Below are 17088 nucleotides of genomic sequence, written 5' to 3'. Positions count from 1 at the left end.
CCGACACTTTGTGCTCCAGCCACACTGGCCGTGCTGTGTTCCTCCTCGTCACACAGGCTTTGCACATGCTGTTGGCCAGAATACATGGTTTAACCCCATCGCCTCCCTAATATCAAAGATGAAGAGGAAAAAAAAACGATGAAGAGGGTGCGAGCTTCAAGGGAGTTAGTGTTAACTCTACCTCCCTGAAAGGCTTCCTAGAGGGAGGGAGATTGCTGCTACCTTACAGGAGGAAAAAGACGACATTAGGTGAAACAGAGAAGCAACGTGGCTGGGATGGAGGAAGGAAGGTCTCACCAGGAATGTTAGGGCCAAATGACCTTGAAAACCAGAGTCAAGATCCTATGACCATGTATATGTATAACTGATTCACTTTGTTATAAAGCAGAAACTAACACACCATTGTCAAGCAATTATACTCCAATAAAGATGTAAAGAAAAAAAAAAAGATCCTATGACCAGTTTAAAAGAGGATTTCAAATGTTACAGAAACCTGAAATACTACAGAGAAGTCTTTCTTAGTAGTCTCATCCAGACTACCAAATTTCTGTCTTTAGCTCTGAGGTTTTTTATTTTTTTGAGCTTGAGACTTCAGTCACCAAGTGCCTATCTGGATATCTACTTCAAGTACCCCACTGGCCCTCTCAATACGATTAATCACAAACTGAATTCACGTCTTCTCTTTCTTAAATCCCCTCTTCTGTCTTTTCTATTTGTCAACTAGTTCATTACTTAGAACCATCTTTGAGCCTTTTCCCTTGGCCTCTTCATTTTATCATTTTATAGTCTCTTCCTTACCCAATCCTTCTCTCCATTGCCATCACCATCAACATTTTCTCTCAGGTCTTCTTTTTTCTCCAACTGATGCCAAGGCCTTCTACTGGTCTCCCAACTCAAAACACTCCCTACCGGGACTTCCCTGGCAGTCCAGTGGTTAAGACTCCACGCTTCCAATGCAGGGGGCGCAAGTTCCGTCCCTGGTCTCGGAACTAAGAAACCACATGCCACGTGGTGCAGCCAAAAAAACAAAAACAAATAAGCAAACAGAAAACAGTCCCTACCTTACCAGCATGAGCCATGCACGGCTCTGAGCATCATTCCCCCAATCATTTTCAGTGGATTTTCACCAGCTATACCTGGTCTGACTTTCAAAGTTCCCTTCCATCTGCCTGTCTTTAGTGATTTATCTTCCACCCCTGCTGCCCCTCATGCTCCAGCCTAAGGGAGGTATTTGTCCTGTTCTTGAAAACCTGATGGACCTTCCCAACTGTGACTGCCTATTCCGATTCCCCCTCCTCCACCCCAGTCCAAATCTTACCCATTCTTCAAGGCTCACCTCAGATACACGTCTTCTACGAAGTCTTCTCTGATAACCCTGGCCACAAGAGATGGTTCCTCAGAACTCCCACAGCACTGTGAAATGCCAATAATTACAGTACATTCTACCATGATAATGATAATAATTCCTTTCTATGACAGTATCAATAATATCTATTAAGGGGACTTCCCTGGTGGTCCAGTGGGTAAGAGTCCACACTCCCAGTGCAGGGGGCCTGGGTTCGATCCCTGGTCGGGGAGCTAGATCCCACATGGATGTTGCAACTAAGAGTCCGCATGCCGTAACTAAAGATCCCATATGCTGCAGTGAAGATCCCATGTGCTGCAACGAAGACCTGGCGCAGCGCAGCGAAAATAAATATTAATTAAAAAAATAATATCTATTAATTTTTGAGCATTTACTAGCTGGGTGTCTTGGGCACATTATGTAAATTCATGCCTTCGTCTTTCATCTGTAAAATGATGGTAATAATAGCACATAGCTCATAGGGCTGTTGTGAGGATTCATTAGAATCATACCTGACACAAAGTACCTGACTAGTGAACATTAGCTATTGTTATGAGTATAGGGGTACTTTATATTGTCTCAACTAATCCTCAGACCCCCTGAACCAGGTTCTTTTAAAAAAAATTTGTGGGTTGAGAACTGGTGAGTTTTAGATTAAATGAACTTGTGTGCAAAAAAAAATTGTGGGAGGGCTTCCCTGGTGGTGCAGTGGTTAAGAATCCGCCTGCCAATGCAGGGGACACGGGTTCAAGCCCTGGTCCGGGAAGATCCCACACGCCACGGAGCAACTAAGCCCGTGCACCACAACTACTGAGCCTGCACTCTAGAGCCCGTGAGCCACAACTACTGAGCCCATGTGATGCAACTACTGAAGCCCATGCGCCTAGAGTCCGTGCTCCACAACAAGAAAAGCCACCACAATGAGAAGCCCACGCACTGCAACGAAGAGTAGCTCCCGCTCACCGCAGCTAGAGAAAGTCTGCGCGCAGCAACGAAGACCCAATACAGCCAAAAATAAATAAAATAAATTTATTTAAAAAAATAAAAATTTTAAATAGTGAGAAAATATACATAACAAAAAATTTACCATCTTAACCATTTTTAAGTGTACATAAAGTCCAGTAGTGTTAAGTACATTCACATTGTTGTGCAGCCAATCTCCAGGAGCTCTTTTCATTTCGCATAACTGAACTTCTGGGGCTTCCCTGGTGGAGCAATGGTTAACGCTCCACGTTCCCAATGCAGGGGGCCCAGGTTCGATCCCTGGTCAGGGAACTAGGTCCCACGTGCATGCCGCAACTAACAGTTCCCATGCCACAACTAAGGAGCCGGCGAGCCAGAACTAAGGAGCCCACCTGCTGCAACTAAGACCCAGCACAACCAAATAAATAAATAAAATGTAACCAAATAAATAAGTAAATAAAATAAATATTTAAAAAAAAAACCCTGAACTTCTATTCCTATTAAACAATTCCCCATTTCCCCCTTCCCCCGCCCCTGGCAAGCACTATTTTACTTTCTGTCTCTATGAACTGTATTATTATATTCTTTTTACAAACCAAAACAACCGAGGCTCAGAGAGTAATTTGCTTCTATGAGACAGAATCTGGACTTGAACCTGGGCCTCCGTTCATGCACTTTGAAACATGATTTCACCTCACAGATGGGAGGTGAAAAATCATCTGTGATGCGTTTTACCTCTCCTACAACCATGATGGCCACTGTGTGACAAGGCCCTCCTCTGTGCCCATGCATTTTACGTTTTGCAGCCATTCTCACATTTAATCCTCACAGCAGCCCTGTAGTCACTGTGAGGGGGCAGTATCCTAACTCCCAGCACAGTGCCAGTACAGGACAGAGACAGTAAATATGTTCAGTGAATACAGGCCTATTTGATGCCTTTAAATAGGTTAAACAATACTAAATAAGTTTGTTTTGCATTTTTAATGCAATTGTTTACATTATTTGAAAATGTTGACTCTGTAAGGAGAAAACCAGCTGAAATGCATGAGGTCATAAAGAGCTTCCCAATCCTGGCCACTCCCCTCTCCTCCTGCAGAGTCAATCTGCTCTTCTCACCCCAGGCCACCCCCCAATCTGCACTCCATCACCAGCATTGCTGATCCACAGCCAAAGCCAGAGACAAACAGGCAGGCAGGCAAAGGGACATAAGAGACTGTCCCCGCTCTGCTTCCTCCCCCTGCCTCTCCACCCCCATACTCTTCCCTCTAACCATACCCAATCCTGACCATTCTGGAACACGCTCTGTCCTTTCACGCCTCCGTGACTTTGCACATGCTGTTCTCGAAGCCTGGAATGCTTTCCCTCGCCTCGTTCTCCACCTCCGAGACTCCTACAGTCTTTGCAAGCGAGCTCCGAAGTTACCTCCTCTGTGAAGACTCCTCCCCTACCCGCCCCCGCAGCTGTGAGCCTGCCCCTCCTCGAAGCCCACTAGCTAGCTCCTCCAAATGCTCTAGAAGTAGGACTGCAATAACTGTTTTTAAGTCAGGGTGTCCCCCATGTCCCCAGCTCCTTGTGCTGAGATGAGGCTTCATCTCTGCTCTGAGCAGGGGTAAAGAGAAGCCCTGATTTTTCTTTTTCAGTGTTCCTGGTATATTTGAAAATGAAGAGATAACAAAACAAGATCTCAAATATTGAGGCATATTTTTCAATGTCTAGCAAATGAATGCTTCCAATACAAAAAATTATAACTGTGCTGCTCACAAGATAATTATAGGATTTATTAAAATATAATAATTTATAGTGCTCCCCAGGCACAGTGGTCTGTTAATAAGAAAAAAGCTTCAGGATATACAAGGAGGCTCTTTGATCAAATTGGTCAGTGGATCTGACATAATGTAAAACCCCATTTGGAGATAATGTCAAAAGCCTAAATTGGAGACCCTGATGAAATGGTACTCCTGGCCCCTTTCCCCAGTGGCAGGCTGTGCTGCTGCCTCTACACACAGTAGGTGCGCATTGTTTGCTGAATAATGGTAACAAACACAGCTTTCCAAGTTGGTTATTGAAAACCCACACACCATAAGTATTCCTGGGAAACAATGAAGTCCTGAACAATGGGGCAGGAAGCCACCTCCTCCTCCAGTGACCCCCAGCTCTCAGAGTCCAGCTGAAGGCTGCAACAGGAAACCCCTCACCCACTGTCTTTCCTCCCTCTCTTCCCCACTCAGGGGCCACCCCCACCCAGGGGCACCAAATGCACTCATGCTTTCCATCCGCTCTCCGCCCCTCTTCTCCTCTAGCCTCGGGAGGGTCCCAGGTGAAGAAAGAGAAAAGCACTTACTCATAGAAGAAGGCAAGCAGCCAAGCTGGGTTTGGAGAGTCGTCCTGCCCCCAGGCAGGCCTGAGGAATAAAAGGAACGGCGAGAGGACAAAGAAGGACTTAAAGCTCTGGAACAAGGGGAAAGAAAAGGCCTAAGAAAGTTTACAAAGCAATCTGTCAGAGAAGGGATGAAAAGGGAGCCCCACTGAGCTGAGGGGCTCAGGCACTCACCTCACCTTCGGCCCAGTTAGAAACCTGCAATTACTTGGCCAAAGTCTGAACCGATCTCCCTCTTCCTTGTCCCAGAGGTTTCCCTGGGAGTGCAAGGCCTCACCTTGCTGGGTTCTTGGCAGCCCCAAATACCTCTGCTCTACTCGGCTCAATACGCCAGTTCTCTTGAACCCAACTAACTGGCTCAACTTCCAGTTCCCTCTGGATTTTCAGCAGAAACACTATGGATAATACAGTCATCAGCAGATCCTCAAAGCTATCCAGCTACTCTGACTGCCCAGATGTTCTGAGCCGGTGAAAATATCCACAGACCTTTCTGAAAGTCTCTCCTGCCACCAAAGGCAGGATTAATAATACCAACTATCATCTGAGTGCTCACTCTGTGTCGAATGCTTTAAGTCATCTCACTTACTGCTCACCACCACCTTAGGTATGATTACCCAATTTCACAGAAAGGGAAATAGGCCTGGAGAGATTAAATGTCTTTCCAAGGGATACACAGCCTGGATTCCAACCCAGGTCTGTCTGACCGTGGTACCCACCTTGGTACCCACTTCCCACTCAGGACACTGCCTCTTGGGGACCCTCTGCGATTCTACTTTTTGTGGTTCCCATATTAATTTTAGATGGGGTAGGATGGTACAATTCTGTGGTATCTAAAAAAATCCCTTGCCTCACAGTTGGGAGTGAGAAGAGGAGCGGGCGTGGGAGAGTCTGCCTCATGGCTGGGTAGGGTCTTAGTTCTTTTTAGACACGAGTAATTTAACCATAAATAACTGAGCACTGGGAACAGGACACTCACTAATAAAAGCATAGCCTAGAGTCACGTTTGAAGAAAAAAATTCAAGTCACTTAGTGGGTGGACATATCTGCAAAACAAAAGAAAAGCCCCTTTCCCAGCCCAGGCAGAGAAGTCTCCTGTACAGTTAGAGACAACAGGCTTCTGGGCACGTAGCCAAGGTTCTGGGGATATTTATAACTCGAAGAGGGTGGGAGTCCCTAATAAGCTGCTATATTCTTTTTCCATCACTTCCCTCTCCAAGGCTACAGCGAGCTCAGAGCTCTTCCCCACGCAGAATGCCTGCTTTCCCTAGTGCTCGGCTTCCATTGTCTAATTTTCTCATTCTGGCTGGGGAAAGGGAAGGCTGCAAGTCCTTCCGTTCGGAAGAACTCCAGTTGAATGTAGCTTAGCTGCTGGTGGTGTTTCTTGGCTAGCTGCTGTGGTCTCAGGAATCTGCCTATGAGCCTGTGGTTTCTCTGAGCTGTCTGAGAGTCTGAGGTCTGGGGAATCTGTGAGTCTTTGGGATCCGCCTACGATCTCTGGGCTTTGCCTGCACGTCTACGGATTCGAGATCTACCTGAAGATCTGAAGATAGACAGGATCTGCCAGTGACCCCCAGAATCTTTCCGAACGTCTGTAGTCTCAGAGAACTCTGCCTGAGGATTTGAAATCTGTTTGAGGCCTCTGGGATCTTGGAGCCGGCGACCTAGCGGATCTTTTGCGGGCCAGGAGGTAGGTCTGTTCGTTCCCAGTTCGGGTTTTCGGCTTCCCACCTTCAGTCGGTCAGGGACTGCTAACAACCTAAGGGTCCGCCGGGCGTGGGCCATTAGAGGCCCACGATCCCATCGATGCGGGAAGCCGCCAGGAACCCTTTTAGCAGGCAAGCCCTCAGGGATAAGGACGGTCCTTCCCAACCCTGGGGTCTGGCTCGCTCCACCCTACGCGCCCCTATACCCCACCCTCGCTTCTGATTTCCCTCCGGCTTTTGCGTCCCCTCCGCTAGGCGCAACTCAGCCTGCCCCTCAAGGAGCGCCCTCTTTAGAAGGACGCCCCTACAGGGTTAACAGCGATGGAGCCGGGACACAAGCCTGGCCCAGCCGCGGACCACATTTGCTGGCAGACGGGCGGCGCGTTGCCCCCTAGGAGTTGTAGTCTGCGTAGCAGTGTGAGAATGCCGCAGTCGCTGCTGGGTGATGTAGTGCGTGGGTGGAGCGCAAAGTTCCAGCGCGGCCGCTGAGTCTCCCCTGGGGAGTGGGCGGCTGCTGCTTTCCTCTCAGGCCTAGGATATCAAGTGAGAGCTAATCCCAGCTGAACTCAACACAGGCCAGCGCCTAAATTAGGCTCGACGTCGCAGTTAAGATCCGACTCAAGATAAGCTTGTAGGGACGTGAAGAGAAGCAAGGCAACCTCCCTGGCTTAAGCCGGCTGTGGTCTCCAAGAGAGGAGAGCGGAAGATACTCCGCCCTGGCTAGGAGGACGCGCTTTTTTCTTCACCCTTTTGTTCTTTTCCCTCCGTGGCTTTTGGCCTCTGACTGGCCTTTGTACGCCCGAATGGAACTCCAACTCCCGACAGGCCACGGGGGCGGGCTCAGGCGTGATAAAGGTGCTCGGCCGTGCTACAAGAGGCGGGTCTCGTATTCGCTTCGCTCGCTGATTGGCTGAGGCAGCTGCCGGAAAGGGCCCAGCCTCGACATGGAAGAGCAGAGGCGTTCTGTGGGCTGGGCTGAGAGCCTCCTCCCTGAGACAGCCTCGGCTTGACCCCCGGCCCGGGAGGGACCGAGCCAGGGGGCTGTCTTAGTAATTCCGGGAGCCTCCACCCCTTGGTGGCGGAGACACGGAGGGCGGGTCGCGCTCGAGGGTCAGGGAGGAGAGTGACCCGGCCCGGATTCAGGGCCCTCCCCAGTCGCCTGGCGGCCAGAACTCCAGACCCGGGGAGTGGGCAGGGCCTGTTTCTGTGCCTCACGCCCTGCTTTTCGCCTCCTTTAGCGCTGTCTGCTAGCTGCTTTTCCTGCTCTCTCTCTCCTGGGAGGCGAATCCTTGAGCCCGAGATGGCAGCCACCCTGCTCATGGCTGGGTCCCAGGTAAGCCGGGGGTGGCTTCTCGGACCCTACCTGTGCTTACCCACCTCGTTCCTGCGTTTCTTTGCTCCGCGAATCTCTGTGGGAAATTCCCTGAGATTAGTAATTCGCTTGCTTCGGTATTCTGCCTCCAGAGACCCAGTATCAGAACAGTATAGCCACAAACAAGCATTTACTGAACACCTGCTGTTTGCTTTTAAATACTGGGGAGACAAAAGATGCATGAGGCATGCCCTCCCTGCCTGCTCACAATCAGTAGGAAGACAGATGCATCCGGTTAACCGTGAAACTACATGATAAGAGCACTATTTTCTGTAGGAGCAACATGCTGTGGGGACCAAGAAGTGGGAGTATTAATTCTGTCTGAGGTGTGGGAGGGAGGGAGGAGTGGAGCAGAGCAGCGAGATGGGGCGCATTGAAGAACAGTCGGTGCTGGAACAGGGCCTTAAGGAACAGTAGGATTTCACTACCCTGAGAAAGATACTCCAAGAAAATAGGAACATTGTGGGTAAAGGTATGGAATGATGTAAGTGCTAGTTGTATTCTGAGAAAAGTACTGCTAGAGGGTAAGGTTCGGAGTGGGGCAGGGATATCTGGCCGTGGGACCAAAGCAGTCAGCTCATAAATTGCTCTCTCCTTTACCACATCTCTTTGTTGCTTGTTTATTTCTCCTTTGGACTCTACATATCAGACCTAATACCTTTTGCCTCCTCAACAATTCTAGCCATGTCTCTAATTTCGAGAAGAAAAACTGGTACTAACCTCCTAGATACCAAGTATTGAGGAAGCGATATGTGATTTCAGGCACCTGTGACATTTGAAGATATGGCCATGTATCTCACCCGGGAAGAATGGAGACCTCTGGACCCTACACAAAGGGACCTTTACAGGGATGTTATGCAGGAGAATTATGGAAATGTTGTCTCATTAGGTAAGTATTCTCTATCTTTCTCCAGCCCACGTTTTTGAGACTGTCAAAAATGCCTTACCTCTGTCAACACAACCTAGTTAGTTGATTCTTAAAGCTCTTAATTGGATTTTGGCTTGAGTTGAGTCCTCAGGCAGATCTTTGAATGTGGGAATATCAAGGTCATATGGTCTAAAATGAAAGATCGTTCCTGCACATTTTAGAAACACTCAGATTTCTTGCGCCCTGAGTCATTTGCCATTCTCCAGCCTGTCTGTACAGATCACTGACCAAACAGGTCTGACATAATGGTGCTTGCCAGGATATAAATGCCCCTGTAAATGGTGCTTTTACTAGAAGATAAAGGGGTTCTGACCCAGGTTCATGGGAAGGCAAAAGCCACCTTTTTGTGTTTGCTTTGGCTTCAGAGCTGTAGCTTTGACTCAGGTCCTTTATTTATCCAGAGCAGGTACTTGTCTAGAGACATTTCAGAGTTGATCATAGATTTTGAGTGTGTCAGATGATGCTGTTCCAGAAGAATCCTGAACTAAATGAGATCACAAATTCTATTAGAGAGGGAAGCTAATTTTTTTGGTGGTCTGCAAACCTGTCTTTTCTCTTGGATATCCTTTGGTCTGGGTGTAACTAGAATAAACAGTGTATTCTTGAGCTGAAAGTCTTTTGACTCACTTTGTCTCCTGTTAGGACTTGACAGAAGTTAGCAATCATGTATGGTTGACTAGGTCATCTGCCATTCATTAGGATTATTCCTTTTTATGAAATCTTTATTCCTATAGCTTTTAACAAACAAAAGGCAAACTGTGAAGGGTTTCCTTTTTAAATTGGGCTCTCTCTGATGTCCCAACTTTCTTGGATCCTTCCTTTCAAAATGCAGCCAGAAGTGAAGTTATCTACCCAGATCTATTGTAGTCAGTAACCCAAATATTCCACTCAATCCAACAAAAGCAAGAAATGAGAATCTTAAAGAAATGTGAATTTATATGTCAGTGGTCCAGCCCAAGGAGCACATTTTGGAAGGATGGAAGCATGGAAGCACAAAAAAATATATGTATATATATTTCTTGCCCATATAAGTTTGGGAGTGGGTTAGATAATGTTTACAAGGCTTCTTTACCTCAAGACTCTTCAGAACCTTTAATGTGATATCAGGCATTTTTAATTTCTAAGAAGATGATGTTGTATGCACCATTTACCAAAGTAATTTATCCCTGGACCCTTTTCTCCCAGCATACCTAGTAATCTCTTTCTGAAGAGTGTACCAAGAAACACAACTTCGAAAAAGCAGTGTCTGGTAGAAGGTTTCTTGTAGACAGTGACTTTGTATATTTTGATTTTCATTTAAAGTCTTTAGCTACTCAATGCCAAGAATATTCTGAGCCAGGCATCTCTTTTGCCTTCTCCAACCTTCCCACCTCTATTTTCATTAAAAGGCCACTGAGGGAATTCCCTGGCGTCCCGTGGTTAGGACTCTGCACTTTCACTGCGCTGGGCCTGGGTTTTATCCCTGGTGGAGTTCCCCGCAAGCCACATAGCGCGGCCAAAAAAAAAAAAGCCATTGAAAAGTAGCAAGTAACATTTGGCAGTCATTTTTCTTGTCAACCGAGACTTGATATAGATTGATAAAAATTTGTTTTTCTCCATGCTAACCCAGTAGGTTCTTAGTAAATATTATATAATGGTAATGAATAAGGCTTGACAAGAACATACACATACACACACATTCATTCACATATAAAATATCTAGGCTCTTGGCTTTTAGAAATTCTAATTTAGAGTCTTTCATATTTTCTGTTTATGGTTTTCTTCTTTTGAAACACCAGGAACATATACAATATTCATAAGGAACTATTAACTGTAGTGATACAGAGCATGAACTTTTATCAGACAGAACTGGATTTGAATCTTAGTTTCACCATTTACTACTGTATGACCTTTTGCGAGTCACTTCTGTGGGCCTTGAATCTCTCATTCATAAAGTAGAAATCATCATAATGCCTGGCTCTCAGGGCGGCTGAAGTAATTCACATAAAGAACTTAAAACATGGGGCTTCCCTGGTGGCACAGTAGTTGAGAATCTGCCTGCTAATGCAGGGGACACGGGTTCGTGCCCTGGTCTGGGAAGATCCCACATGCTGCGGAGCAACTAGGCCCATGAGCCACAACTACTGAGCCTGCGCGTCTGGAGCCTGTGCTCTGCAACAAGAGAGGCTGCGATAGTGAGGCCCGCGCATCGCGATGAAGAGTGGCCCCCGCTTGCCACAACTAGAGAAAGCCCTCGCACAGAAACGAAGACCCAACACAGCCCAAAATAAATTAATTAATTAATAAAAAAGAAAAAAAAAGAACTTAGCACAGTGCCCAGCACACAGTAGATAATTTTTGTGTGTGTTTACCAGTATTATTCTTCACCTTTTATTACAGATTTTGAAATCAGGAGTGAAAACGAGGTGAATCCAAAGCAAGAGATTAGTGAAGATGTGGAATTTGGGACTGCATCTGAAAGACCTGTTGGTAATACTGAGGACAGTCCTGAAAGTGAAGAGGCCTTTGAAAACAGGGATAGATCAGAAAGACAATGGGGAGATCTAACAGCAGAAGAGTGGGTAAGCTATCCTCTCCAACAAGTCACCGATCTGCTTGTCCACAAAGAAGTCCATACAAGCATACGATATCATATATGTTCTCATTGTGGAAAGGCCTTTGGTCAGATCTCAGACCTTAATCGACATCAGAAAATCCACACCGGTGACAGACCCTATAAGTGTTATGAATGTGGAAAGGGCTTCAGTCGGAGTTCCCACCTTATTCAGCATCAAAGAACACACACTGGAGAGAGGCCCTATGACTGTAATGAGTGCGGGAAAAGTTTTGGAAGAAGCTCTCACCTCATTCAGCATCAGACAATCCACACTGGAGAAAAGCCCCACAAATGTAACGAGTGTGGAAAAAGTTTCTGCCGGCTCTCTCACCTAATCCAGCACCAAAGGACCCACAGTGGGGAAAAACCCTATGAGTGTGAGGAGTGTGGGAAAAGCTTCAGCCGGAGCTCTCACCTAGCTCAGCACCAGAGGACCCACACAGGTGAGAAGCCTTACGAATGTAACGAATGTGGGAGAGGCTTCAGTGAGAGATCTGATCTGATCAAACACTATCGTGTCCACACGGGGGAAAGGCCCTACAAGTGTGATGAGTGTGGGAAGAATTTCAGTCAGAACTCCGATCTTGTGCGCCATCGCAGAGCCCACACAGGGGAAAAGCCGTACCACTGTAATGAATGTGGGGAGAATTTTAGCCGCATCTCACACTTGGTTCAGCACCAGAGAACCCATACTGGGGAAAAGCCATATGAATGTAACGCCTGTGGGAAAAGCTTCAGCCGGAGCTCTCATCTTATCACACACCAGAAAATTCACACTGGAGAGAAGCCCTATGAGTGCAACGAGTGTTGGAGAAGCTTTGGTGAAAGGTCAGACCTAATTAAACACCAGAGAACCCACACAGGAGAGAAACCTTATGAGTGTGTGCAGTGTGGAAAAGGTTTCACCCAGAGCTCCAACCTCATCACACATCAAAGAGTTCATACGGGAGAGAAGCCTTATGAATGTACCGAATGTGAGAAGAGTTTCAGCCGAAGCTCAGCTCTCATTAAACATAAGAGAGTTCACACTGACTAAGTCCTGTGATTACGACTGAGAAATTATTCATTTGAAGGTACAATTTTATTTGATATCAAAGAGCTCTCTCAAGACTGAGCTGCTTTTACTGTACTGAATTTCCTTGTTGTGGACCACAGTTTAGAACATCGAAGAAGACAAGCCACTTGAAATTCTGATCAATGGCTTTGGGAATGGTATTCCTTCCTCCAAAATAGTGATTTTTATTCACCCAATATTAATGAATTACTTCATCAAAATCAGCCCCACAAGTAACTGGAAATCTGAAGACCAGGTGCTAAATGCTGATAAATGCTCAGGCCTGGAAATGGAGTAAATCTTTAAAAGTAATTTCTCCCATCCTTGGCCCAAAGAACTATGCTAGGGGAAATATTGACCTGTGATAGGGTGGTCACAGCTACTTTGGTAAAAGACAACCAGAGACTTTGCTTGAATTGCCACACCTATTCACTCACCATGGTAGCTGGGCACACACATCTTCCCTTCAAAGGGCTTTCTCCTTGAGTTGCTCATGCATTTGTATCTTTCTGTCTTCCTAAGAGCAGGATTCTGCATGATGAAGGCAATGATCATAACTTTTTGCCTCATTGTTTCTAATTAACTTTTTTAAAGCTTTCATGAAGATACAGATTAAAAGGAAAAATGAGACGCAGGTTTGGGGACCAAGGACTCATCAACAGTGGTGACTTTAGCAAGAGATGCCCACTGTTATTGCCATTAATCAGAATTTATTAATTTTCTTTGGGGATCACTGTAGGGAATATTGTAGGGAAAATATCTTCAAGGAAAGATAGGACCATAAGTGATGGTGGAGTGTAAGGAGCAAGTGGAATTGATCACTTCAGGGAAGGAAACACAGAGTCCCTTCCCAAGGAATGCAGGTCATTTCTCTGTTCTTTCCCCTCTACCCTTTAAAATCAATTCTCCCTATACTGCTAACTCTAGGATTTGATAAGGGCCACATCCCAGTGTTTATCTTAGCTTGCATAAGGGCATGTGTATGTACATGTAAAATGTGTATTCCTATTGTTTTTCCAATAGAAACTGAATTCACACTGAATTAGCATGTTCTTGGGTGATATTGATCATGTGACAGAACTACAGACATAACTCCAATGTGAGAAATGTCCTTTTTTTCATTCTTTATGAAAGCAAATTGAAACACTAGTGCTGTAATGTGTACTCTCCTGTAAGATCTGTCTTTGTACAGAACGAAGCACTTGTTTATATGTATCGGTCAGTTGGAGATTATTACCAGACAAATAGGTTGATTGTCCTGTTCTCAGACTGAATTATCTTCTCTTTGGCCTAGTCACAGGGAATTAATAAAACTAGATAGGAATGTATTTCCATTCTCCCAGCCTACAGATTTAAGTGGTTAATGTAAGAGTTGACCCAATTTAAGCCCAGTACTGTCAGTTCTCCTTATCTCAGCCCAAATAGGAACTAAGAAATATCCCAAATGTTGATGCTTATCCAAGCATTTGGGGGTGGGAGTGGGAGGGAACTGATGCCCAGGAGATGGGACTAGAGTGAGGAATATATATTTTTTGAGCCTGCCCCACGTTTTTTCTACTGTATTGTGAGTGTTGTAACATTTGAAAATCTTTTGCCATAGCTCTTTGGGACTTGGCGTTAAAGGAGCCAGTGGTCTCCCTTGGGTAGTGTATTATGTATTTATTATGACCCACAACCACGTGGGTCTGCATCCCTTGCAAATGACACAACCTCAAAAGTAACAATGAAAAACCACTCCACCAAGTAGGTGTCTTTATGTTGTCACTCTTATTTGAATACAAACTTGGGCAGGGAGCATGTTTTTTGTTCTATACAAAATTTAGCTGACTTTGGATATTCATATTTTAATTGTTGAATGACTTACATGTTCTTGATGACTAAACTCAAATGTCTTTTTCCCGTATCAGTGTTGCTGGTGGTTTTAATGAATATCAAAGTTCTTCTGTTGTTTCTGTGAGCCAGTAGGGGCATCAGCTTCGGAGTGGCTGTAGAAGAAGACAGCATCTCCATGACCTATTTCACCCCCTTTTCCTTCCCTACTCCCCTGCCCCACCCCCAAGCTGTTCTTTCTGCTGCTTTTGGCTTCTGAGTGCCCCAGCCATCTCTCCAGACATGTGCACTTCAGTTGGGAAGTTAAAAGGGCAAGGGCCGGACCAGCTCTGTCTCCTCTCTTCCTGCCAATTGTTGCCCATTTGCTGTGTTGAACCCTGTGTAAAGTTATTTCTCAGTCTCTCTTTGCTAAAGCTTTTTGCATGCCTTCTGCTCCCAAGTCTCTGGCTGCTTCTGCACACACCCTGAACACATTGTGCCTGTTTTCTATGGTTGTGGAGAGTGAGTGAACAAGTAAGTATGTACAGCAGTTTTCCTTATGGTATTGGTCACAGTTATCTTGTGTCTATCTATATCTGTATTATTCTAACAATATCCTGTAATTAAAAGTATAATTTTTAAAATCAAAAAGCTGAGAATTATTTTAGTAATCCAGCACCAATTCATAAAACGGCTTTTCATCAGATTTATTAAAATTGGGCACAATTGTTTCTATATTGATGCATTTGTACAGATGTTCTTGTGGGAATTTGGGAATACCGTGTCTTCACATATTGGTGAGCCCTCTGGATATTGCCAAAATTTGGCAAGTGCAAAAACCTGGACAGTTCCCTATGAAGATTAGGCTGGTGGCAAAGCAACATGGAAATATTTGTTATGGGTAACTCATTAGCTTTGGAGAAGGGAAACAGAAACAAACAAACAAAAATCCTAATGGAAAAATGAGAGGAGGCCATATTGCTTTAAGGAGATATTTTTGAGTATCTGTTAAGGATAGTAAAACAATTTCTATTAAATTAGTATTAGGATCCCAGAACAGAGATACTCTTAGAAACAAAGGCTCTATATTCATGACATGATTGTGCAGTCTGCCTAAGGCTGTGGTTATGTTCTACTAGGGTGTGGCTATGATTTTCAAATTACTTACACATTATTTTATCTTACGAAACATTTTTTTAAATGGAAGGCCAGTCTAGGCAGAGGTAGGGAGTGGAAGTGCTTTAAATTGGGGAAAAATACAAATATGAAAGAAAAGTTTTAATTAACGCTATCGCCAAGACTGGAAAAAGAAAGAGATTTTATCAAACCTTTTTTTTTTTGGCTGCACCGCATGGCTTGCGGGATCTTAGTTCCCCGACCAGGGATCGAACCCGTGCCCTTGGCAGTGAAAGCGCGGAGTCCTAACCCCTGGACTCCAGGGAGCTCCTGTAAACATTTTTTAAAACTCCTTTTCTCCTTTCAACATGTTCAGCATTTTTTATTTCTGGGTAGGAAAGTTTAAGGAAAATGCTGGAGAAATTCACCTGGAACCTCTCCTCCAGGGCATTTAACACGTTAATGTTTCGCCATTATTATAGTAGGGGCAGATTTCCCTCTTTGAATTTTCTCTAGGAGGCTAGCCCTTTGTTATGGCTGTGCTTCCAGTCCATTAGGACCCCGCTGAGTCTACTGAAATGATAATTTGTTAAATGGTTCCCTAGTGTTTCAAAGGTTGGTGTTCCTGCTGAAAAAGGAGTTCCTACGCCCTGGGAGAAATGCACCTCTTTGAAGCATTGGTTAGATACCTAACTCTGTAATGGAGTAGCCAACTGGGACTTGCTTATCTATAGGAGACTTCAAGATAAAAAGTTGTTAGTGTGGGACTTCCCTGGTGGTCAGGTGGTTAAGACTTTGCCTTCCAATGCAGGGGGTGTGGGCCCGAGCCCTGGTCGGGGAACTAAGATCCTACATGCCTCGCGGCCAAAACACCAAAACATAAAACAGGAGCAATATTGTAACAAATTCAATAAAGATTTTAAAAAATGGTCCACATCAAAAAAAAAATCTTAAAAAAAACGTTGTAAAGCAATTATACTCCAATAAAGATGTAAAAAAAAATAGATGGAAGATAAGGAATCAGAAGCAGCCAGTTGAAATTATTTCAAACTTTTTGTGAAGATGAGAGATAAGACTTATGAAAAGAAGTAAGGAATAAGTCCTGGAAATAAAGCAATGGAAAAGGTTTTCATTTAAGGACAGAGAACACTGTGATATGTGAATAGGCAAAGGGGAGAAAATTAGTGGAGAGAAAAGGACTGGAGAAAATAAAAAGTTAGTGAAAAACAGTTGAGTAAAATGAATAGAAGAAAATTACACTGTAATGACCTAAAACGGTTTCATGGTGAATCCCATTGTATTATCTGTTTTCCTAAATGCTTCATATTCGAAGTTTGTATCATTTTCAGCTTCTTCAAAGGTGCTTTTTTTCCCTCTGGCAGAGACTGAGGCTGATAACATCAAAATCTCACTTTGAATTTCACACCAGCCCCTGCGGCTGCCCTGTAGAGGTCTCCACTTGGAAATTACCCAGGCAGACCCCAAACTGAATTTACCACTTTGTGCTATCACCATCCCCCCTCACCTGCTTCTCATGTTATTTCCTAACTCAGTCATGGCATAGTCATCCAAGCTAGAAACTTGCATATCATACTTGAAAACTTCTCCTTTAGCCATCTTCCCAAAATCAATAATGAAAATTAGTTGAATAATTAGTCTTCAATAATTAGTCTTATGACATACCACCTCCTAAGTAGTTCTCAAATCTGTCTACCTGCTCTATGTACTGCCACTACTTATCCTGTGACCTTGGGCAAGTTACTTAGCTTCTCTGTTCCTTGGATTGCCCATCTGTAAAATGGGGGTAATTATATCCATCTCACAG

General features: G+C 44.8%; 1 protein-coding gene across 3 annotated transcripts; it reads left to right on the top strand.

Moving 5' to 3' along the window:
• Positions 1–5663: 5663 nt before the first annotated feature.
• ZNF436 (zinc finger protein 436) lies at positions 5664–14836 on the top strand. 3 transcript variants are annotated; one of them, XM_079946491.1, is made up of 4 exons: positions 5664–6372; positions 7627–7721; positions 8523–8649; positions 11068–14836. In XM_079946491.1, exons 2-4 carry the CDS (start codon positions 7689–7691, stop codon positions 12318–12320), a joined length of 1413 nt encoding a protein of 470 aa, XP_079802617.1. In that variant the 5' UTR covers positions 5664–6372; positions 7627–7688; the 3' UTR covers positions 12321–14836. The 3 variants fall into 3 exon arrangements, with proteins under 3 accessions (XP_079802617.1, XP_079802618.1, XP_079802616.1); XM_079946490.1 differs by lacking the exon at positions 5664–6372 and adding an exon at positions 6792–7243; XM_079946492.1 differs by lacking the exon at positions 7627–7721.
• The last annotated feature ends 2252 nt before the right edge of the window (positions 14837–17088 follow it).

This window comes from Stenella coeruleoalba (assembly GCF_951394435.1).
Source record: "Stenella coeruleoalba genome assembly, chromosome: 1".
Classification (NCBI taxonomy): Eukaryota; Metazoa; Chordata; class Mammalia; order Artiodactyla; family Delphinidae; genus Stenella; species Stenella coeruleoalba.
The sequence above is the reverse complement of the archived record's forward strand: the minus strand, read 5'-3'. Positions and strand labels throughout refer to the sequence as shown.

Bases quoted from the DNA above. Each gene is read 5' to 3' on its own strand.
- ZNF436 (XM_079946490.1), top strand. From the start codon at position 7,192: ATGGAACTCCAACTCCCGACAGGCCACGGGGGCGGGCTCAGGCGTGAT. The intron at 7,244-7,626 runs GTGCTCGGCCGT...CGCCTCCTTTAG, and splicing joins CGGGCTCAGGCGTGATAAAG to CGCTGTCTGCTAGCTGCTTT. The intron at 7,722-8,522 runs GTAAGCCGGGGG...ATGTGATTTCAG, and splicing joins TGCTCATGGCTGGGTCCCAG to GCACCTGTGACATTTGAAGA.